This window comes from Astatotilapia calliptera, chromosome 1 (genome assembly GCF_900246225.1).
Source record: "Astatotilapia calliptera chromosome 1, fAstCal1.2, whole genome shotgun sequence".
Taxonomy (NCBI): Eukaryota; Metazoa; Chordata; class Actinopteri; order Cichliformes; family Cichlidae; genus Astatotilapia; species Astatotilapia calliptera.
This window is the reverse complement of record NC_039302.1, coordinates 7232563-7257997: the sequence shown is the minus strand read 5'-3', so window position 1 is coordinate 7257997 and position 25435 is coordinate 7232563. Positions and strand designations below refer to the sequence as shown.

At 38.4% G+C, this 25435-nt stretch overlaps 1 protein-coding gene across 1 annotated transcript; it reads right to left on the bottom strand.

Annotated features, from left to right (window-relative positions):
• Positions 1-9122: 9122 nt before the first annotated feature.
• apip (APAF1 interacting protein) lies at positions 9123-25179 on the bottom strand. The gene is made up of 8 exons (XM_026160792.1): positions 25081-25179; positions 20940-21008; positions 19601-19701; positions 17210-17258; positions 16999-17116; positions 16107-16242; positions 13884-14051; positions 9123-9688 (listed from the first exon to the last, which is right to left on the bottom strand). The coding sequence occupies exons 2-8, from the start codon at positions 21003-21005 to the stop codon at positions 9589-9591; spliced, it is 738 nt and encodes a 245-aa protein (XP_026016577.1). The 5' UTR covers positions 21006-21008; positions 25081-25179; the 3' UTR covers positions 9123-9588.
• Between the last annotated feature and the right edge of the window lie 256 nt (positions 25180-25435).

Here is a 25435-nt window from a genome sequence, read left to right as displayed (position 1 = left end):
GAATAAAGGTGGTCACATCAAATATTGACTTTCAAGCTTGTTAGATTTGTACAAATGCTGTATTTCCATTAATGTTTGCACGTTTCAATAAATTGGTATAAATGTCCATTTCCCTTTTTCCTAGCAAAATATAAAGAAATGACGGGTGGCGCAACTCTTGCACAGTACTGTATACGTGACTGAGTGAAAACTAGAAAAGCATTTCTATTGAAGCAGTTCTTCTGTTAAAGCAGAGGCAGAGACTTTTAAGTCAGAGCAAATGACGCTGACAATGCCTTTGCTGACAGGATTTTTGTTTTTATTCGTCATCACTTGACCTTTACTCATCTTCAGCGTCATTGTGAAAATGATCAATCTTGACCTTTTTACACCCTTCCCATGGAACACTGACACATTCACATTCTAAACAAAAGAAGTACAGTTTAAAAAATAAATTAAAAAAAAGGTAAGCATGTCTGTGCTTTTGTATATTGCCCCATTCGTCTGCCTGCCCCTACTTACTAGTTATTTTGTTGCACAATTTTGCAGTCTGGAAATTTATCTAAGTTACTGAATAAAAACAAAACAATTAAATTGGAAAAATAAAGCCATATCACAGCATACGACAGAATTTTTCAGTATTTTTAAAAATGCTGATATAAACTCAATTTGGAGAAATCTTTGGAAATTCAGGAAAAAATATTTTATTTTTCATCGGGGATCAATTAAAAGAATTCGGAGACTGAAATGATGTGGAACCGGACCCAAGTTGATAGCTCGTTCGTTTAATGCCCCATCTCCAACAGAAAGGTTTAAACATCAGGAATTTGCAAAGAACAGATGTGCTAGTCTGCAGCTCTTCCACGACTATATACAAGGACACAGCATTTTACCTTTAAGGTTCAATGTAAGAAGTAATGTAATAATGTAAGACATCCCAATCATTTCACCAGAGAAAACAATCTCCATTCCTCAGATGTCAGATAAACCCAGTTTTGCTTTGATAATAAAATATGTGTAAAACAATGTATCATCCAACATCTACTTGGCTTGCAGCTCATTTAACCCAGATGTGGAAATAACAAGATTAGAGGCAAGCCTGCCAAATCTCCGCTGGATGTATCCAATCACATTATGTATGAAATACACTGCGGGAATACAGAATATTTCACTAGTGATAGCTGAGATGTGTGGCGGCAGCTGCATAGGCACTCTGTCTTGTGGCTGCTTCTTGAAGCAGGGATGTGCGCCAAGAAGGATCTGAGTCCCTTGCAAATCCATTCACTGGGAATGGTTGTCATCCCTCCAATCCATTCAAATTTGATTTGGCAAAAAGTAGTTTGCATGACAGAACCTTGAGCTTCAATTGGGGGAGGTGATGAGGGGGAGGCAAATGACGCACATGCCCAGGAAGCTAAATGAGTCAGGAGGAGGATTCCCAGTGTTCATACAATACACTTGGTTATTAAATTTAATCCCTCATTTTGAAATGGCAGTTTATTCAACAAGGACATAGCCAGCATTTGTTGTGTAGTGTACACTAAATACACGGAGTGGCAGAATGCAAGAAAATAATAATTAAGGTACAGTATGCAAGTATAGCTTGAATAGTAGCTGTTCTATGCAATTCTGCATTCTGCTATTCTGTACTATGCTAAAAATCAACTAATGCACTGTGATAATTTATTTTAGAAAATTCAACAGGCAAGTGGGGCCATGCTTTTCAGTACACATAGGGTATCCTTTCCTTGTCTTTCTTCACTGAACCAAGTAGCAGCATGTTAAGCAGTTACACAAAGGTGGTTATCAACCGTGGTTTCCCAATCTAGCTATGGTGACAAAGAAGCAGTGTTTGCCGTTTATGATAGCAAACATAGAAAAATCTAGATGCAGCAGAACAGCAGATTTTTACAAGCAAAGAGCAAAGCATAAAATTTGAAAACTAAGATGACTGCTTGTTGTGTAAAGTCCTTCGAATAGTAAGAAACACTATTTAAACAGCACTTTCTTCAAAGTCTATTTATTGATGGCCATGGCTCCGACTGTAATTACAGCTGTGAATGTCTTTAAATAAATGTGTTGTAAGACATTTCCACCCGCCTTCTTTCAACTGCAACCCTGGTGATAATAAACTGTCTTAGACCGAGTAAAGAACAACAAAAAAAGAACCATATTTAAAACCAGTAACTTGCTGACTTGCAAATTTCAAACCTCCCCAAATAGGTCACAAGGGGTTTTTTTTAGAATGATATTGCTATACAGCAAAACTACAGTGGAATAGCCTGAAAACTGCTTGGAGCCAGCAGAAAAAAATAAATGTGAAGAATTAAGTCACCATCTGCCAATAGCTTGTATTTGTCATTCATGCTCAGAGACAGGTGAAGGGTTTATAAAAACTACAGACTTGCTTGGTTCTGTATCCAAGGCCTGAAGAATCACTCTGGAATGGTGACGCTGTGTTCCAGACACCTGATTAGCCAGGAAGAGGTACTTTTGTGTCTTGACTCGAACATAACCTGCTCCAAAGCAAATCAGCTCTATAACATAAGGTAGCAGAAATAGTCCAATAGGTCAACCACTTTCATAACTTTGGAAAGCCAAGTACCCAGGGTTAAAGAGTTAGAGCATCTTTGCTTAATGGGCGACAGGTTTGTGCTAGAGTTTTGTTGCTGCATCTGACCCCAACTACTATATTATATTATTATAGCTGGCGGAAAGACCCACTCCAGTCATGGTTGCTACTGCTGAATCTCTTGTCAACAACGGTGTATTTGCTAAAACATGTGTCCCTGACAAAGACAGAGAGTGAGGGCATTGTGAATTTGCTGCCTCTGCTATCAAACTAACTTGATCATATAGACAACACATGTTGCAATACACACCCCAAACCACAGACACACAAACAAACTGTTAGGTAATTCATGAATGTACTGAAGCATAGTATTTGGGGCTTTAACGTGCTTCTTTTTTCAATCAGCACCAACCACCAACCATTTTCTTTTTTCTGACAACATGTATATATTCCAGAAAACAAAACAAAACAAAGGACTAAGGCTATTGTTTGACTTGCAAGTCAAGACAAGACTTGACCCGAAGTGTTTGGCTGTCTTTTACTCTGTAATTCTATGTGCATTTATTAAACATGCTGATCAGTACAGGGAAAGAGTAAACTGCAGAGGAACATTGCTACTCTTGTAAAAGAGATGGGAGAGGATGCATTAATTGAATTAATGATAATAATGTAGGTAAGACATATTGTGCAGTGTGCCTCAGCACTTTCAAGGAGAATTCAACATCATAACTTTGGCTTTAGGGTCTTCATAAAGTCAATAAGATGGACCTGGTATAATGCCCTGTCAGATTTACATTATAAACCAGCTTGCAGTTTTATATAGCAAGCACTTTATGAGATTAGCACTTTTTTTTTTCTTCATGAGCTGCTTCTGGAACAAAGCACAAGCTGCATTTAGCAGTATTATTTATGGGCTTTTCTTTGTTCAAATGTATATTTCCAGCTTAGATTTAGAATAGAACAGGTTGATGCTTTGGACCCTGAAAAAATCCAGTTGATGAATTTGTGCTGTCCATGACCTGCCAATAGGGCTTTGGCATTTCGTAATAACATTATCAATTAATGATAAGTGTGACTCGTAATCTGTGCTCATTTCTTCCCCCTGTTTAGGCACATTCTAATTATCCATGAAATAAGGGACAGGTGTTGCTGTATGTAATAAAAATAAAAGGCAGCTATGGATTTCTATTAGCACATGAAAGTTATAATAAATTCAGTATTTTTATTGATGATATTTCTAGTCCAATCTTTCCCGTTTGAGGTTTTCAGAGCCTCGGGGAAAAGAACCTTAACTGAAGAGAAAACAAAAGAAGAGTCAAAGTAGTGTTCTCAAAGCCAAAGTTATAATGAAGTCCGCACAGACGTGCAGCTATCTTCTCTAGCTGCAAAAAACGCCCCCCCCCCCCAACTTATTCACAAGGGGTTGCCACAGTGGAGTAGCCTGTATGTATGAATTGGCAGGTTTTAGACCGGATGCCCTTCCTGCCGCAACCAAAAAGGGATTCGTCTCCTCCCAGGACTGAACCAGGGATCTTTTACTTGTTAAATGAAAGTGTAAGCTCAAATATAAAATTATACTGTATAAAAACAGTTGGTGGATATTGTATAGACTTTTATGACTCAATAGAAATCTTTTTTTAGTGGAAGTATACTGCATTGAAATTTTAAATCGGATATCGACTATTTTAATTGTTTCCACCAACCATTTCACAGTTGCTTCTTCCTCATAAATATCGGCTGTGTGGGTAAAATATGGCAATATGTCGTTCTGCATTCTAGACACAATTAGCAAGTTGCCATGCAGTCACCAATTAACCCAACAAGCACAATGTAGTTTTGTACTTTAACCCAACCAAGTAGCAAATAAAAAGAAAGACAGGAAAAAGAGGTCCAGGCTTTTGGGAGATTATGTAACTTTATATTAAATATTCCCTACTGTTTTTTGGTAATCTTTGATAATGCCAAGCTCAGACTGCACACACCACTGGCTCTGCCTGGCTAGCTGAAGCTGTTTTGCTTTGATTTCTCTAATGATTCTGCCTAAAATGTGATCTAACTCAGTCAAACAGTACTTTTTTTATGTGTTTAAATACAAAAAAAATAAATAAATAATGAGAGGAAGAAGAAAAAAATAAACTGCTTAACTCCTGTATTAGCAACAGCCTTCATCAGACATTTCCTGTTGCTTCTTATGCAACTTGAACATAGGGTGAAGAGAAATTTCAGAGTATTCTTCCCTGCAAAAATGTTTTATTTCATCATCATATTTCTGGGATGTCTTGATTAAACAGCCCTTGTTAAGTCATGCTATAGCATCTCAGCTGGGTTGAAAATTTTTCCAACCATCCTGCTATTGATTTACTTGTGTGCTTTGGTTCATTGTCTTGTTGCATCACCCAGTTTTCTCCTAAGCTTCAGGTCCAGGCTTGCTGCTCTTATGTTCTCTATTCCCCCTGAAAGACATTTGAAAACCAAACCCACTACAACACAGTAAAGTATTCATAAAGCAGAGAACACACACACCCTTTTCCCTGTGCAAGCATTCTACAAATAGACAAATGATTGGATTTAAAGCACATTCTCTAAAGCATTAGCATATCTAAAGTTTAGAGAAAATAATTGCATTTGTGGATGCAAACAGGTTTTTGGGGGTTTTTTTGTTTTTTTTCAAAGCACAAGAAGTTTATTACGTTTATATCGGCAAAGTCAGAGCAGGCAAAAAAACAAAACAAAACAAAAAAAACCCAAAGTGAGGCCTGAGTGAAAGGATTAAGAGAAGAAGAGGGCCCAGAGCAAGAGCTGCTGCTGGTCTGATAACTTTGCTGAGGAAACTGATTCACATTGGCATTTGGCAGACATCAAACCATTACCACTCGCAGAGGACATAAGGAAAAATAAACCGACAGTTCACCCGACACCCGCCCCTTCAAAATATAGCTTGAAACCACAGCACACACTGGTTCAAATATTCTTTTGTTTTTAGAGCTGCAGCTCACATCAGCTACAGCCACTTAACTTGATTTATACATGGCTCACCAAGCTTATTTAGCCAGCTCCCCGAGTTAGTTTATATGGCATTGATGATCAGTAAATTAACCTGATAGAAAGGGTTTATTTTCAGTGCCAACCTGAATAAGCTACAGCACTTTGCCTCGAGTCCTTTTTTTCTGTTAGGTGCTAGAAATGAACGCCTAAAATCCTACACCAAAACATTTAATTGTCTGTGAGCACAGTTCATGTTTGCACTCAGTAATTACTGAATTACAAGTAATGACTCCTTGAAATTAAACAGTGATGGATCATTAAGATCCATTTGGGATTTTTTTTGTCTCTAGATTTAACATACCAGTAATGACTATGGCTCAATATTCAACCTATTACCTTTGTTCATTTTAATGGTTTTTAACAAGTAGTGGTAGAAAAATCAGCATAAGCTTTAAATTTGATTTAGTAATTTAGGACTGACAGCATGCATAGGAGTAAACATGAAACATAAGCCTAACAGTCTCAGGCGTGAAAACAATGATCTTAATTGTCTGTATTTGGAAAATGACCAAATAAATGCAGAATGTCAAGAAGAGAGGAGTCAAAGAATGTCAAAATACTGAAGAGGTATTTCATAGAGTATACTTATATCATACCCTGATCTAAATGAGTGATATTCAAGTGTTGAGTGAGTGACTATGTGCCATGTAGGGTTACAGTACTGAACGTCAATAATGTAAATTCAGGTGACCATTTGGTGTGTCATGAAGCTTTTACTGAAGCTAAAAATCATAAACTCAATTACACTTTAATCAATGAGGAAAAAAAAAAATATTTATGGGTCGAGTGGCACCTCTACAGCACTTGACCTATTAAACATCCTTCATCTGATAGAAAAAGCTGGGCAAAACATAAGGAGATGGCCTGTGTAACAACTTGTGTGTTCTTGAACAGGACTGCTAGCGGTTATACTGATAAATGAGAAAAGGAGTCGAATGATGTGATTTCTAGACCATTCGGCTACAGTCATGAGCCCCTTTAGAGACACCTGTTCAACTACTCGTTGATGCAAATATCTAATTAGCAAATCACACTGCAGCAACTCATGGTATACAGACATGCACAAGACAATCAAGACAAGTTCAAATCGAGCATCAGAATAGAGGAAGAAACATTGTCTGCATGACTTTGAAAGAGGGATGGTTGTTTGCGCCAGACAGGCTGGTCTGGGTATTTCAGAAACTGCTGATCTACTGGGTTTTTCCCCATGCAACCATCTCTTGGGTTTACAGAGAATGGTTAGAGAGAGAAAATGTCCAGTGAGCGGCGGTTCTCAGACAGAAAATGTCTTGTTGATGCCAGAGAATGGCCAGGCTACACATGGGCTAGGCTCCAGTCGTCCAATGACCCTGAACTGGATAAGGACAAGATAGCTAGTTGGGTGGATAGAAAAAATAAGCTCCAAGATTGTGACACTTTGTCAGAAAATCTTATGGTGAAAATTAAGGGGAAAAAAAAAAGACCCATGGAAAATGAAATTGAATATTTCACCACTGAGACCTCTAAATACTTGTTTAAAGAAAAAAACCATCAGCAGTTATGATGTGCATTTTGATGTCAAAAATGTTAAATGCCACAAGTGAGATATTGCCTCAGGAGCAGTTGACTGTACCGGCTGGCTGTGATGAATCAACAATCAATACGATAACCTGTGTGAAGCTTAATCTGAAGATAATCTATCCCAATTTTAGCAAAGATTGAAAAGAATTTGACCAATGACTTTGACCCTTTGCTTAGACACTATAGCACTTGGATCTAGAGGTGTTAAGAGACTTCAGAAAAGAATGGGTACCTACACAGCTATGCTGCTTGGCCACCAATAAACTTTTTGAGGGAATTCAAACTGAACCAGTGAGCAAAAACAATCAATTATCTGAGCTTGTTTGATTGAAAGCTTAAAGGTTTCAAGGGTTTGTGCCTTCAGCCATTTAGAGCCAGTACCCCTCAAAAGCCGGTCTTTGTATAAAAGTGGTTCCTCAACAGTTATTGCAAACTTTTTTGTAATGTAATGTCATTTTAGGCCAAGATTCAAGAGAAACACACACAAAAAAGGCTTCAAACAGCACAGTAGCACCAAGATCCAATAAGCCCTCATCTTCACCCTTCAATTACATCCTTGAAAATGGAGCTGATGACACTCCAGTACTTTTGCTATTTAAGGCCTTTTAATACACTTTATAGACACTTAAAAGGTAAATTATTAAATACTAAAACAAATACTCGCTTTGGGACAGAGGTCTTCTTCAGAAGAGATGCCATGATTTGATAACAGAACGTAAAATGTTTGCAATCCAATTATTTTTTTTAAAAATACCTTGCCTTTGCATTTTATTAAACCTAAATGGCCTTTCCTCCCAATACGTATTAGAGTACAAGATCATCCTGGTCACTTACAATACCAGTAGTTCTCTGCTCCTGATCTCTCGGGGACAAGTTCATACTTCATCCTAATCCCTCTTCACCATCAAAAATAAACCTGTATGTGTTTAACTTTGTATTTGTGAGTCAGGTGTCTGTACCCACTCAGCCCCACTTCAGCGTGGTTTAATGTGCCACAGCAACCCCCTGAGCTCTAATATCATCTGAGTCTTTCTTCATATTCTATTCTTAATGCGTCTGTTGCTGCTGAACTTTTCAGGCTGACAGGCGATAAATATTAATAGGAATGCATAATGGAATGAATATTGGGAATTATAATATACATAATATTAGGATGAGCAGTCTGAGTCTATCAAAATGATATTGTCAGATTTCAGTCCAACTTTCACATTGCTTTATACTTTTGAGTTTTTAAATGCGAATGATTTTTTATTTATTTTTTATAGATAAAAATCACTGAACAGCAGCTGCATAGAAAGAAAGAAGTAAAAATCAGAGAACTCATTTCCGTTGAGACATTGTGTCTCTGACATTGTGAGCTTCAGAATGTCATTTTCTGTGTTACAGGCTGGTGTTCGGTTTCTTTTGCAAATGAGCTTACCAGAGATCCTCATTAATCAGTTTTTTTTTTTTTTTGGGGGGGGGGGTCTTGGCAGCATTGGTGCAACACAAAAGAATATTTTTGTTTATGTTTTCTGTACATTTCTTGTTTTCACCAATTTTAAATAAGCCTGCGGCACATTTGACAGTGTTCTGTTTTGAATGAGTGTAGCGGTGGAAACAATGGGATAGTGGCAGCAGAGGGAGCTTGTTAAAAGAACAACAGCTCTGGCTTTCATGAGAAATGAGTATGCCGACGACTGAAGTCATGCTGTGCGAGGATCCGCAGACGCCGTGAGATGCCTGCACACAAATGCACATGCCTGTTCCTGGAATGGTGGTGTGAGAGCGAAACAACGTCCACGGGTACAGAAAGAGTTCTTTCATCCAACATGTGGTCACTTTTGGTAAACAGTGTTTGAGAAAAATGAGCAGCCATTTCTGTCTATGCTGTATTTTTTATAGGTTAAAGATGTGCTTTATTTACATATACAGAACGTCAGGTGTCTCCCTGGGCTTGCATTGAAAAATTAACATGAGAAAGATCGTGTTTTAGAAAGGAAAACTGGATTTTATTTAACTATAGCCGAAAACTTAAGAAACAGAAAACCTACACTTATTTTACACAATTACACATTTTATTGGCTTTTTTTTTTTCTTTTCTAAATCGATTGAAGCAGTCAGTGAAATGCAGCGTGATGTTCATGCCTGGCATACACCGAGACCTTGATTTCAGTCCAGTCAGACTTGAATAGAGAAACATTTGAACCTAAGGACATTGATTTGACAGCTGCTCACTCATGAGTTGTCCCACAGTGCTTCACAGTGTTCCTTCAGATTCTTCCAGATCGCAGGCATTCAATCTCCTTCAACCCTGAATCTACCCTTACCATCAAATTTCATCAAATTTGAAGCAGGCTGGCATGAAAGGCAAATGATTACAATCTGCTCTCCTGATTGAACTCCACTAACCTTTCTGCCACAAATGTCTCTTTGAAAAGCACCATCAAATATCAAACTATTCCTTTTTCTTCCATCGGAAGGGCTGAGGGGTCCAGTCCACATTGCTTCATCTGGACTGCAACGTCAAACAGGTAGTCGTAGCATTCGCACCTGGAAAACACAGGAAAGATGCAACAGAAATTATTAAAACTAAATGAGTCAGGAGGAGGATTCCCAGTGTTCATACAATACACTTGGTTATTAAATTTAATCCCTCATTTTGAAATGGCAGTTTATTCAACAAGGACATAGCCAGCATTTGTTGTGTAGTGTACACTAAATACACGGAGTGGCAGAATGCAAGAAAATAATAATTAAGGTACAGTATGCAAGTATAGCTTGAATAGTAGCTGTTCTATGCAATTCTGCATTCTGCTATTCTGTACTATGCTAAAAATCAACTAATGCACTGTGATAATTTATTTTAGAAAATTCAACAGGCAAGTGGGGCCATGCTTTTCAGTACACATAGGGTATCCTTTCCTTGTCTTTCTTCACTGAACCAAGTAGCAGCATGTTAAGCAGTTACACAAAGGTGGTTATCAACCGTGGTTTCCCAATCTAGCTATGGTGACAAAGAAGCAGTGTTTGCCGTTTATGATAGCAAACATAGAAAAATCTAGATGCAGCAGAACAGCAGATTTTTACAAGCAAAGAGCAAAGCATAAAATTTGAAAACTAAGATGACTGCTTGTTGTGTAAAGTCCTTCGAATAGTAAGAAACACTATTTAAACAGCACTTTCTTCAAAGTCTATTTATTGATGGCCATGGCTCCGACTGTAATTACAGCTGTGAATGTCTTTAAATAAATGTGTTGTAAGACATTTCCACCCGCCTTCTTTCAACTGCAACCCTGGTGATAATAAACTGTCTTAGACCGAGTAAAGAACAACAAAAAAAGAACCATATTTAAAACCAGTAACTTGCTGACTTGCAAATTTCAAACCTCCCCAAATAGGTCACAAGGGGTTTTTTTTAGAATGATATTGCTATACAGCAAAACTACAGTGGAATAGCCTGAAAACTGCTTGGAGCCAGCAGAAAAAAATAAATGTGAAGAATTAAGTCACCATCTGCCAATAGCTTGTATTTGTCATTCATGCTCAGAGACAGGTGAAGGGTTTATAAAAACTACAGACTTGCTTGGTTCTGTATCCAAGGCCTGAAGAATCACTCTGGAATGGTGACGCTGTGTTCCAGACACCTGATTAGCCAGGAAGAGGTACTTTTGTGTCTTGACTCGAACATAACCTGCTCCAAAGCAAATCAGCTCTATAACATAAGGTAGCAGAAATAGTCCAATAGGTCAACCACTTTCATAACTTTGGAAAGCCAAGTACCCAGGGTTAAAGAGTTAGAGCATCTTTGCTTAATGGGCGACAGGTTTGTGCTAGAGTTTTGTTGCTGCATCTGACCCCAACTACTATATTATATTATTATAGCTGGCGGAAAGACCCACTCCAGTCATGGTTGCTACTGCTGAATCTCTTGTCAACAACGGTGTATTTGCTAAAACATGTGTCCCTGACAAAGACAGAGAGTGAGGGCATTGTGAATTTGCTGCCTCTGCTATCAAACTAACTTGATCATATAGACAACACATGTTGCAATACACACCCCAAACCACAGACACACAAACAAACTGTTAGGTAATTCATGAATGTACTGAAGCATAGTATTTGGGGCTTTAACGTGCTTCTTTTTTCAATCAGCACCAACCACCAACCATTTTCTTTTTTCTGACAACATGTATATATTCCAGAAAACAAAACAAAACAAAGGACTAAGGCTATTGTTTGACTTGCAAGTCAAGACAAGACTTGACCCGAAGTGTTTGGCTGTCTTTTACTCTGTAATTCTATGTGCATTTATTAAACATGCTGATCAGTACAGGGAAAGAGTAAACTGCAGAGGAACATTGCTACTCTTGTAAAAGAGATGGGAGAGGATGCATTAATTGAATTAATGATAATAATGTAGGTAAGACATATTGTGCAGTGTGCCTCAGCACTTTCAAGGAGAATTCAACATCATAACTTTGGCTTTAGGGTCTTCATAAAGTCAATAAGATGGACCTGGTATAATGCCCTGTCAGATTTACATTATAAACCAGCTTGCAGTTTTTATATAGCAAGCACAACAGAAATTATTAAAACTAATATGCTTTTGCAAGATTATGACACAAAATAAATAAATAAAGCCATAAGCAGAGATGGTCTGACCTTTGCACTTTAGTAGAGGGGATTTGTGCAGTCAGGTAAAAGTCTTAAGTCCTGGAGTCTAAGTGGGTGTTGTACAAATTAGTTGCTTATCACGTCATGTAACCACTAGGTGGCGTTTTAGAGCACCCGCCATTTATATTTTACTGTATATCAAATGTAGAACAAACAATGAACATTTGTATCTCTGATAATGTTTATCACATAATGCCAAATTCCTGTTGAGAACAGGTGAAACTATATCAGTGAATATTGACATTGACAAAATTTGCCATGCTGCCACAGACATGCCTTGCAACAAAACCTCGAAATTTTTACAAGTTAGCATAACAAAAGCTTTTAGATTAAACTAACCAAAGAACAAGTATATAAGATTCAATCAAAATGGGGTGTTATTGTGTTTATTCTGTCACACAGGCCTAGAGAATGGTCAGCAACCATTTGGCAACCAGTCAGGAGGGAAAAGTGTTCATCACCCAGCTGGTTGCATACTGGTTGTTGGGAACAGTGATCAAAGGGGAGGTTTGGACACTAGCATGTGGCTATGGTCACCACTAGATTGGTTGGAATATGCCAACTTGTCGGCAAACAAACAGCTTGCCAAGCAGTATTGAAACTGTTGAAAAATGTGATGAACTGGAAACCGAGAACGTTCACCTTGAAAGTGAAAGTCCATCATGCTCCATCAATTTGGAAAACATTCCCTTGTACTCAGAAAAAAGTCAGTGTCTTGCATGCAAACTATAGCCGACTGCAGGAACTTCTAAAATAATCAGAAACCAATCTTTGAGACAGATTTCACCTGATGAAAGCCAGCAACCACTTGGGAGTACACATTTTTCGTTAGCAACCAGAGGTTGGCAGAGGGTTGCCTTTGTGACTGTGGTCTGAAAATGGCAAAAACCTGTTAAATTCAAAGTAGTGAACTTCCTGTTATATTCAGGGAGTGGTTTCAAAAATATTTCCTTTTTCAAAGCCATTCTTCATGATGGCATGGCGTTAAATGAAAATGCAAATTTTTCATCATAAAGCATCATCTAGATCTGAAGGCTCTTCTGAGTAAGCTGGTAACTGTGCAGGGGCGGGTCTAGCAAAGTGTTGGCAGGGGTCCATGTAGGGCATTAAAAGGGAAAGGGGGGCACAAGGAAATACTTTCTTATTCTCATTTAAAATGTCTCACTTTTAAAAAAATAATTATCTGAGTCTTACAACAAACGATTGATAGATTGATACATATATACCATCAGAACAGTGTACATCACAGTCACAACAGTGTTTGTTTTCATTCAAAGGCTTTATGATTTTTCCTATAATGGCAGGCCGGTCTCTAGTCAAAATGCCCGGGACGATTTTTTTTGTCCCAGTCCAGCTCTGTATGCAGCTCATCTGCAGTCTGGTCTTACCTACATCTTCCTATTCAGAAGGCAGAATTTCCGAGTTCTGAGTACAATCGAAAGCACCACGACTGCAGTTTTTTGTGCTGCATGTAAAAAGCGAGGATAGAATGGCTAGGATAAAATCAGGCGTGGGATTTCTCTCGTGGAAATGTGCACATTATTTTTTCCTTTCTATTGGTAGGTGGCACAGTGCACTTGTGGCAAGTAAGCAAGCTAGAAGACTGGCAATCTTGCTGGGTATCCAGTTACGGAAGCAACACATTAACAAGAGAATTCTGAGTTAAACCAAAGTTACTTTCCCTAGTAACTAGTTACTCTGAAAGTAACGAGTAACTTGAAGTAACTGAGTTACTTTTGATAGAAGTAACTAGTAATGTAACTAAGTTACTAATTTAAAGTAACTTACCCAACACTGCTCATTAGTGATATGTAGATATGTTCGGGCTATCTTTTCATTAACCACAAGAGGTTTTGGACTGATTGGACAACGTATGTATGACTTACAACAACTTAAAATTTCATGGTGTAAGACAACCCTAATGGAAACTCCAAATCTTAACAATTCACCTTCTACGGAAAGTTTGACAAACTATACTAGAAATGTCAAAAACTTCATCAAAAGTCTTGTTTTGCATATCTTATCATGTTTATAGCAACAAGTGGAATAGTGCAGTGAAATAAATGCTCACATAGTCTTCGCTTTTTCCCACGACTCGCCCCACACATAGACACCATGCCTGCGGACAAGAACTGCACATGAATCTGGGTATTCTTCCATTGCCCGAGCCATCCGGTCTTTCAAGTCCTTCTCCTCTGGTGTATTTTCAATAATCGGCACAACCAGGAAGTCATCATACCTGTGTAAACATGACAAATGACACAAAGGCTGATAACTGCTAAAGTTGTTCCTTTTCACCCTTTTCCCACCAGAGTACAGTCAGATACATGCTCTATATGCTTGTTCTCGGAGGCTGACGCTGCCATCAGCTTGCCAGAATCTTTGATTGGGTGGCAATCAAAAGGAGGCAACACAGTGAGGGTAAATCAAGCTTTGAACTTAAAATAGTTGAGCATGAACCCTGTGAGGAGTTGCTGTTTCTCTTATTTGCATTTTATAACCAGGTTTTAGACTGCTGATTAAACAAAACAACCTCAGACCTGTGCAGCATGTTAAAAGCTAAACAGTTCATCATTTAATATAATCTGCTGCCACCCTATTTCAACAGGGTTTAACCATGGTGCCAAAATTTCCTTCATTCATTCAGCTGTGTGGTTAGATAGCTATCAGTACATAACAATGAACACTGCATAAAAGGTTTCCTGACCAACATCAGGGTTATTGGGAAAGAGATGGCAATAAACATGGGCAAGATGATGATGTATAAATAGCCAACATATTAAAAAAAACAAACAAAAAAAAAAAAAAACCCTCTTCAGCACATACTGCGGTTATGCTTTTCTTAACCCCGACCAAAACAATAAACCAAACATGTTTCCACGGAAAGCTCGCTGAACTACTAGGCAAATGCTGGAAATTTCTACTGCCAGATTGAAAGTACACGAGCTTGTGCCAAAACCCTGCCTCGACTTAATCATTCTCGTTGGACAGGTTTCCACTTCATTTACCGTAATTGTTCTCAGCTCATGAGTTTGTTTGGGATACGTTGGATAACATAAAAATAAATAGTCTATACCAGGGGTCGGCAACCTGCGACTCTTTAGTCCTTCTATTGCGGCTCCGCGTGGTTTGGGAAAATAAATTACAAGTACTTAGCTGAAGTGTATTTTTTGTGTTAGTTCTTTTTAAACTTGTAGTTCTAAATTGGAAGATTATTGTGATTTTGAAATATAAAAATAAAATTATATTTTATTATTTTTCGTCGCTCAAAATAAGTGTCACACTCGCGGAAGCCGGTATACACGCTGAAACGCCATGCATTTACAGAGACTTTCAACCCCAGGCTGGCCAATTATGCACTGCAGACCACGCCCCGCCACACACATTTACCAGGTAAAATAAATATAAGTAAATAATATTTATGCAGAATTTTACAAATATTTATTTTTCATTTTTTAGTAAATGGCCTGTATTTGTATAGCGCTTTACTAGTCCCTAAAGACCCCAAAGCGCTTTACACATTCAGTCATCCACCCATTCACACACTGGTGATGCAAACTACACTGTAGCCACAGCGCACTGACAGAGGCGAGGCTGCCGGACACTGGCGCCACCGGGCCCTCTGACCACCACCAGTAAGCAACGGGTGAAGTGTCTTGCCCAAGTGTCTTGCCCAACGACCGAGACTGTCGGAGCCGGGGCTCCAACCGGCAACCTTCTGATTACAAGACGAACTGCCAACTCTTGAGCCACGATCGCCCCGTTGCATAGTAGCATAGTGCTTTATTCCGATATAAGGGTGGCGGCTCACAGCAGTTTTTGTTTGCTGGATCATTTTAGTTCAGCTGGGTGTCTTTCCTTTTTGTTATATTTCTTTAAGAGTTCAAAATGTGTTCGTTACATAAATAAAATGTAATTTTCTCTGTAGCACTTCATGGATTTCATAAGCAACACACTTTAGTTGTTCACAAAAAGCATAAAGGTAAAAAACAATACATACAGTGTTATCTTCATTTTAGATGTCAAAAAGTATTTGCAGCTCCCAGTGTTTTCCTTTGCATAGAAACCGGGTCCAAATGGCTCTTTGGGTGTTCAAGGTTGCTGACCCCTGGTCTATACGTAGCCTCAAGTTTAACATATCTAGTGTCAACCACTTCATTCAAGTTTGTGTTTCTACTCCTTTTCCGTGACCATATTTGCATAACAACTTTGTTACACCATGAGAAAATAAATAAATAAATAAATGCTTAGAAGCTCGTTGGACTTCACTAATCCTTGCTGCTTGATTACATACCGATAGTTTGTGCCTGAGGTGCCCTTACGAATCCCCTTGATCATCTCCTGGTGTGTTATCCTGAACTCTTTGCCAGGATAGAGCAGCGTTGCCATGACAGCAGCCTTCGAGTGGGTGTGTATAACTGCCTGTGCCCCTGTATTTTAGCAAAGGAAGAGGAGATTTTGATGTGTGAGTGTTGTCTATTGGTACAGTCTTTCGCAAACGATAATTTAAAATAAAATAAAAAGTTGTACCCTTCCCCTAACAATGACCTCAAGTTAAACTATGCTTAAGTTACAACTTAAACTGTAATAGTTTTATGTTGTGGATCTCTTTTAAAGTTATTATAGGGTAGGCTATTTCATTAAAGGTTGGCTTCTTATTACAATTCCTTTATTAAATACTGCTTTCATGAGTCTGAGCTTGTCTGCTTGCTAATAAAATCTGTTCCATATGGAAGACATTTATTTTGTAGACAATCTTGTGCTCGTCAATTCACATTTAATCTCTAAAAGAGAAACCTTTCTGGGTATAAAAACAAACAAACAAAAGGAAACTTGACTTAAAATAAATAAAAACAGAACAAACTTCTTGAGAGTTTATGGTTTTCTACAATTGAATTTTGTTTCCATGACAAAACGGTGTACCCACTTAAGTGAACATAATCACAGCATTTAGTACATGAATCAGGAGCATGCACCACTCCCACATTTCATTTAGCTTTTTAAATTAGAAAACATCTGTAATTAAAGAAGTATTTTCTTTTTTCTGTGTGCTGTACTAAATCATCACTCAGACTAAAAGAACTGCTTCATTTAAAAGATCACTTACAGATCTTTTTCTTTTTTTAATTGGTGTATGCAAATAGTGGCTAACGTGGGTGGTAAGCATTGTGCAAAGAGCGACTAACCTCTCATAGTATAGGCGTTCATAAAAAGTGGTGTGCACTGGCTCTTCTTCAATGTCTTCCAGGCAGGAGGACAGCTGATGTCCCTCTCCTCCATGTCACAAACAAACATATCTTCTGGCTGAAGAACAGAGTTTCAAAACTGTTGATCACTCACATCAATCTGCTCTCTATTGGGCAGAACAAAGTTTCACACCACTTACAGTCTCCTCACCTGGATTCTCTCTTTCTGAACACCTGATGGTGCAATGTAGATCTGGTCTCTGTAAGTTTTACAGCAAATACAGTTAATATCATGAGGATAACGTAGTACATCCTTCTGATGTGAACCTAGAAGTTATTTCTTCATAACTCCATGAGAAACTAAGGGTTTCCACGTCAGAAAAAAAAAAACTAGTAACTTAAATTTAGAAGGTATTGCATGGCGGCTCAAAATTTGACGTTACTTTTCCATGTTCATAATTCCATCAATTTTGGCACAATCTCCAACACCACTGGCTCAAATGCAGCCCTGAACCAAGACACAGCCTCCACTGTGTTTTACAGATGGCAGAAGACAATGCTGTAGCTGTCCCCATGCATTTTTAGTCCACTTCCTGTATACCACAGCCTTTTTTTCTCCACCCTTTCCCTTTCTTAAGAACCATTTCTGACGAGTCTTCTGCAAACACTAGATGGACCAACTGAGGGCTAGAGGCATCTCCAAGTTCCTGCATCAAGTCTTTGCTTTTCCTATTTCCTAAGGACATGACTCAAAAAAAATGTTTATCTGCTGAATATCATCTGCTTGCATTTTTAAGCCAGCTGCTTCTTTTGTCCTTTACTTGTCCAGTTTACTCAAATTTTTTAAATGACACTGCGCACCATGTGGACATACGTTTTCACTTAATAGCTTTTTTAAGAAATCACGTCACGGGTGCAAAATCACTTTATATTGTACCATCTTTTGTAGATTCACCTAAAGAAATTGGAACAAATGATTTCCAAGACGTACAAGAAAGTCTGTCTCTTGGAATCAAACTATATCCAAGGACAAAAAATATGAAAAGGGGTGGTTCAAGACTTTTGCAATCCAATTTCACTTTTTTCTTTTTCCACCAGTTAAACACAAAGTTGGCTCAGAGTTTGGCCGTTCAGCTGGAGCACTTTATTGCTCTGCCTTTCCATTTACTTGGAACCGTCTTTGAACTGCAGTGTAAATATCACAACTGTTATGTGTGTAAATATCATGTGACATTTCCCTAATACAGCATTCTCTTTGTTAGAAAACCTGGTATTCTATAGCCTTGTTCACAAGACCTGATGGAACAAAGCCTGGAGTGAAATGCAAACAAATGCAAGTGGCAGTGTTAAATAGAGAAACTCAGCTGATTCCCTCAAAATCTCTGAAACAACCTTTCTTTTTGCTTAAATGTTTTGTGCCTTGACATTTCCCAATAGAGTCTAGTAGATGGAACCATTGTTCCCGTCTTTATCTAGCAACAAACATTTCCAGATAGAGGAGTAGCTTATTGATTTTGAGTGCAAGTTTCGGTGAGGCTGCCTCAGGCTGTGAGTCATTTCTGAGTCAAACCAAAGCAGCTGTGAAGAGGAGGGTGGGGGGCAGGAGAAAAAGGCAGAAGAGCTTAAAATTCAGCCCTGCGCTTACAGCAAACAAAAAAACCCCGAACAACAACACACTTTTGTGTAAAACAACACTACTGCATAATGTATTCTGGCTGCCTGATCGATTCAACATTAGGTCCAATACATATGATTTGTGTTGTTTGGTGATATTTTCTTTTTATCATCACAAAATGCACTGAGGTGATAAATGTCATGGCCGTAAATTACCACGGCATACTCCATCTGTAATGACACAAGCCTGCGTCAAATGTGTCCTATTTTTTTTGGCGGGCGGGCGGGGGGTATGATGTTAAAAAAAAAAAAAAAAAAAGTCAAACTGAAAGATAGTTATTCTGTCAAACTGCAGGCTTTTTGAGGAATGATCCAAAGTGGAGCTTACAACTGCTCATTTTCTATTTGAATCTAAAGGTATAATCATTCAACAAGATGGAAAACTCTCCCTCAAATCATTTTAGAGTTGCCAGTGTGCATGAAGCTGTGGCTGAATGGTTATCTGGCTTCACTGGAAGTTTCATCAAGTTACCTTGCTGGCTTAAATAAATGTCTGCCATTCCACTCTTCAAAGAGATTTGCTAATGGGAGGTGCTTTCTTTGTAGCTGCCTTCCAAGACAACATAGTTCAAAGATGCTTGTAATAACCTGTCAAAGCCTTCGGTTTGAATTCTGTTTCATTACAGCAAAACTACGGCCTTCTGCTTTTAACCTAGATTCACACACACTGTCAAAACTAATATAACAAACTCCCTATTAGCCTCACCGAATCCTGAATCACTGCCATGCACACACATCCACCAACAAAAAATATTTTTTGGCATCTTCGGCGTTTCCAAAGACATTCGTATTAACGGTGTGCCAATCAGTAATTTTAACAGGAAATATCCTTCACAGATGAGCAACAGAGGATAAGCCTCAACATTTCCAATATTTCACAATGCTCTGCATTGTAAGTTGAAAAAAAATTAAAAATTTACATACGAACCCTTGTTTCAGACTTATCCCTCCACCCGTCCCAGTCACCCATCCCAGCTGGTAGAAGAGCCGACATAACTCAGGAATGAGGACACGTGGATGGTCCTTGTCCTGTAACAGACGCAGAAGTGTAACTTGAGTAACAACAGTTGAACACGTTGCGTCAGCCAGCGTCAAGAAAAGTAAAAACTCATGCACTGCATTTTAAACTTTGAACGCTACAACATTTACACGGCGAACTTCAGTGTCTGCTGATACTTAAAATTGAACGGTATTTGCACATAAAGATAAAATTAACTAGATATTCACAGATAGGGTGGTTAAGAGCCAGATACTTTTTTCCCCACCTCAATATGAAGCTTTGTTTCCCCGGCACAAAAGAATAAATAAATACCAATTAAATTACAACTACCAGTAGCCTATTTGCTTTTAATGTTATACCAAGATACAATCACTTTTTATTGTAGCAAATCAAGGTTTAGTAATGTGGCAACTACATTAACAGTGGAATTTATGTCTGTAAGCAGTACTTCAAATTGCCATAGCAACAGTTCATAGGAAATTATTTGCATATAAAGACCAAAAATGAAAGTCCTCTTTTTTGACAGCTTTACAACCATATCAATCATGGCAGTTCATACATTAACCTTATTAGAAAAATGACATAAAAATCAGGCTTACAGCATTTTATATATCCATAATGTACATTATATAGATTTAGTTTACGAAGACAAACGTTTTCACCGATTCTTTTAACTACAGCACCCTTCGAACCCTCAGCTGGGCCAATAGATTTTAAACGCGCACATCATTAAGCCGTCTACCTCACTAACATCACGCATGAAGCTCAGCTGTAAAGTTACAACCAACAAACTACTCTCTGCATTGTCACTGGAATTCAGTGAGTGATGCAGAAATATAAATGTGACTGAAACTTGATTCTAAATCTGCTGCCAAGTCTCTTGTACTCTGGAATTGTAGCTACTAAAACACACAGTGCAACACCTAGAAAACCGACACAATCAACTCCTTTTATTAGCCCGTGGGTGAGTCATTTTTCAAACTAATTCAGTTAATACATCCTAAGCTCCAAGGTGTGACTGTTGTATTAGCAAGGATAACACAAAGTGCATCAAAATAATTAACTTCAATTAAAATGTTTATTATTTTATTTTATAATTTTTAGCAGCATTAACTTCCTGTCTTTTGCATTTTACTGTAACAGTTTTCAAATTCTCACAAGTTTTTAATCACCATCTCGCTTAAGAAAGGCATTTAGAAGACTTCAGTTTATACAAATACCTTAACATAAATAAATAAAAATCTCTCATGTCACGCACTACACTTGCCTGCTTTTCAGTGGTCTCTTGACCTGCATCTTGAAAGTCATCGCCGGTGCCGCAAAAAGACGACATCTCCTGTCAAAACAGTTAACGGCATTTAAAAGATGTGTCATAATGTCAACAGAAACTGGGCAACGTAATCGGTAACACTTTATTTGGTGGAAGGAGGAAGAGCGAAGTGATTTAAGGTCAAAAGGGAAAAGGATCAAGGAGGAAGAAGAAAGAATTACAGTTGGACTAATTTCCCTTATTCTTTATTCTCCCACATGTCAGTTTCCAAGAACTGACATGTGGTTTCCTTTGATCAATCTTAGATGCTGAGTAACATGTAAAAGGTTATGCTCCAGCTTGAAATCCCTTGAAAACACATTGTTAAATGTATTTTCCTATTATGCAAGCATTTAGGCTCTTTTCTTTCATTAAGACATAAATTTTCCATGCCTCACTAGATTCAGAACCAAATACAATGATTTATATTGCATTTCAGCACAGGCGAGTGAGAGCAGCATGGCACTGGCATTAATAAATAGAAAGCACTATCATTAGTTTGACGATGAAGTGCGAAGGAGTTTCTTTTATTTGGAGACACATCGTCAATGAGGAAATGAAAAGCAATCAGCAAAGCAGACCATGACAGACAGTCTTTCATATTTACAGCTTCCCATGGTCACACCGTCTGCACGGGCATTAAGCACTGCGTGAACGGTTTGTTTTATTTGTGACTGCCTTTACTTTTAATGGATGATTTTTATTTTTTTTTTAAAGGAACTTCTTAGCAAATCTTTTGCTAAATATTAACACCCAACTAAAACAAATTAACACACTGGTTTAACATAGTTGCATAACCTAACTGTAACTGATGTCTGCAAGCTACAGCTATCCAGAAATGGCTGAAGTTGAATGTTGGATGAATTTCGCAGTGTGGATCACACTAATTACAGTTAACTGTTTCCTTTATTCTGCAGTACAGCACTAAAAGTCCATCTGTCCTGTATTTTTTTTTCCTTTTTTTTTTAAATTTTTAATTAAAAATTTAAAAAAAAATAAATAAATTAAAATGGCCAAAAGTTGCTTTCTGTCTTTGCTTCCTACATTTTCACATGGAAAGGTAAATTTATGTCACAGACATTCAAGAAAGAGATAAATAATAAACCTTTATTTCAAGTAAATATATAAGGGATAGGGATTTGTTTGTTTTTTTCCTCCATAGGGGACTTTTACATAATGAGGTGCGTGTTTATTCAAACATTCTTCTATATCACATTATTGAAATACCACAAAAAACACACAGATTCCTATTAAAGACTGTAACAAACTCATTCCACACTGCACAACGAGGAGCTTTGTTTTATGGCTTATCTGAGATTCTAACTGCACTGAAAGAAAGACATAGCAGTAAATAACATAATATACATACATGTTTCTAGCATTTGCGATTCAACGTGCAGTAAAACTTTTGGCTTGCATAGCAGGTAGTTACGTACCGGTCTACTATTACAGAGGGGAAAAGCCTATTTTATGCCACATGCCAAACACTGGCAGTACAATTACTTAAAGGTTGTTGTAAATGTGCAATTCCAGTTTGAGAAATAAATAAATAAATACATATATTTATGGAAAATAAAACACAAAAGGATAAACCTTTAATATATTTTCTATCAGCCTTGTCATTCATTTCTGATATGCAGATTTTCACATCAAATATTAACTAATCCATTATATTCAAGACGTTTATCGTCATATACACCGCAAAACACAAGTGGTTACGCAGAACAATGAAATTCTTACTTTGCAGGTTCCCTTCACACAACTAAATAACAACTAACTAAAATGAAGAATAAACTTAACCCTGAGCATAGAGCATATATACAGTGGGGCAAAAAAGTATTTAGTCAGCCACCGATTGTGCAAGTTCCCCCACTTAAAATGATGACAGAGGTCAGTAATTTGCACCAGAGGTACACTTCAACTGTGAGAGACAGAATGTGAAAAAAAAAATCCATGAATCCACATGGTAGGATTTGTAAAGAATTTATTCGTAAATTATGGTGGAAAATAAGTATTTGGTCACCTCAAACAAGGAAAATCTCTGGCTCTCACAGACCTGTAACGTCTTCTGTAAGAAGCTTTTCTGTCCCCCACTCGTTACCTGTATGAATGGCACCTGTTTGAACTCATCATCTGTATAAAAGACACCTGTCCACAGCCTCAAACAGTCAGACTCCAAACTCCGCCATGACCAAGACCAAAGAGCTTTCGAAGGACACCAGGAAAAGTATTGTAGACCTGCACCAGACTGGGAAGAGTGAATCTACAATAGGCAAGCAGCTTGGTGTGAAAAAATCAACTGTGGGAGCAATCATCAGAAAATGGAAGACATACAAGACCACTGATAATCTCCCTCGATCTGGGGCTCCACGCAAGATCTCATCCCGTGGGGTCAAAATGATCATGAGAACGGTGAGCAAAGATCCCAGAACCACACGGGGGGACCTGGTGAATGACCTGCAGAGAGCTGGGACCAAAGTAACAAAGGTCACCATCAGTAACACACTACAACGGCAGGGAATCAAATCCCGCAGTGCCAGACGTGTTCCGCTGCTGAAGCCAGTGCATGTCCAGGCCCGTCTGAAGTTTGCCAGAGAGCACATGGATGATACAGCAGAGGATTGGGAGAATGTCATGTGGTCAGATGAAACCAAAGTAGAACTTTTTGGTATAAACTCAACTCGTCGTGTTTGGAGGAAGAAGAATACTGAGTTGCATCCCAAGAACACCATACCTACTGTGAAGCATGGGGGTGGAAACATCATGCTATGGGGCTGTTTTTCTGCCAAGGGGACAGGACGACTGATCCGTGTTAAGGACAGAATGAATGGGGCCATGTATCGTGAGATTTTGAGCCAAAACCTCCTTCCATCAGTGAGAACTTTGAAGATGAAACGAGGCTGGGTCTTCCAACATGACAATGATCCAAAACACACCGCCCGGGCAACAAAGGAGTGGCTCCGTAAGAAGCATTTGAAAGTCCTGGAGTGGCCTAGCCAGTCTCCAGACCTCAACCCCATAGAAAATCTGTGGCGGGAGTTGAAAGTCCGTGTTGCTCGGCGACAGCCCCAAAACATCACTGCTCTCGAGAAGATCTGCATGGAGGAATGGGCCAAAATACCAGCTACTGTGTGTGCAAACCTGGTAAAGACCTATAGTAAACGTTTGACCTCTGTTATTGCCAACAAAGGTTATGTTACAAAGTATTGAGTTGTATTTTTGTTATTGACCAAATACTTATTTTCCACCCTGATTTACGAATAAATTCTTTACAAATCCTACCATGTGGATTCATGGATTTTTTTTTCACATTCTGTCTCTCACAGTTGAAGTGTACCTCTGGTGCAAATTACTGACCTCTGTCATCATTTTAAGTGGGGGAACTTGCACAATCGGTGGCTGACTAAATACTTTTTTGCCCCACTGTAACCACGGCGTACTTTTCAGTTCAGTTTCTAAAATCATACATACTGTCAATATAAATGCAGTTAAAGAACATACGTGGACTTTACATTTCACCTCAAGCATTACCCTGTGCACCACAACTACACAGGTGACTTTTCGGTTTGTGTTGCAGTTTCCAATGAAATACAGGCTGCTTGCTAACCTACATAATATATATTGTCAAGTCGAACATATACCATTTGCTACACTGTGATGAAAACAATAAAATCTGATTTATCCGAGTCAGTTTACACCGACAGGAATAATTAGACAGCGCTGCAGTGCAAAACATAGCTTTGATGTTAACTTTGACAAGTGACAGCACATATGAAAGTCTTCTTCTTCGAGGAAACATATGTTATCGCAATGCTCACAACTCAGCATTCAGTGTGAGAAGATGCTCGTTCATCTCAAACAAGGGAGGATTAGGGGAGTTCATCAACTAAGTTCCTGAGGCTGAGCTCAGTCTGGTTGCACGAAAAGTTTGCAGTTGTACCATTTGTGCTAATAGCTATGGCTAACATGTAGCAGTGACGATAGCTTCGAAAAATGGTTCCCGAAGCGTGAAGTCTCGTCGTCAAACGTTAAAACAACGACTCGTTTACCTCGACTCTGTAAGATCAGTAAAATAAAAGTGTAAAATACACCCACTTACTGGACTTTTGGTGCTAAATCAGTCTGTGTGCGATATCAGCGTTCGGACGTCATCAATACGCGACGTGCACAAGCGCGCGTGCAAATACACAACACCGGATGTGATGGCTCATAAACTTTGGCATTTAAACATTTTCGCAGAGCCTTCTGCGTTATACGAGCAGGGGGGAATAAAATAAAACAAAACAAAAAGTATTAACCCTTTATGGGGCACTAGTTGAAATGTATATGTAAATTGTCAATTCTAACTCTAGGCTTGTTTTTTTCTTCACTTGTGCGACTTTTTTCAAAACTGTTTATTTTTATGCTGTAAATCAGGCCCAGTGAAGTTACTATATATGGTTACTCACTAATTT

What these genes read in the sequence shown, in the direction of transcription:
- apip (XM_026160792.1), bottom strand. Translation starts at nt 21,005, where the DNA reads ATGTCGTCTTTTTGCGGCACCGGCGATGACTTTCAAGATGCAGGTCAA. An exon ending in GAACGCCTATACTATGAGAG is followed by an intron (nt 16,243 to 16,998) that starts GTTAGTCGCTCT and finishes GCTAAAATACAG; the next exon opens with GGGCACAGGCAGTTATACAC. An exon ending in ACCTCAGGCACAAACTATCG is followed by an intron (nt 14,052 to 16,106) that starts GTATGTAATCAA and finishes ATGTTTACACAG; the next exon opens with GTATGATGACTTCCTGGTTG.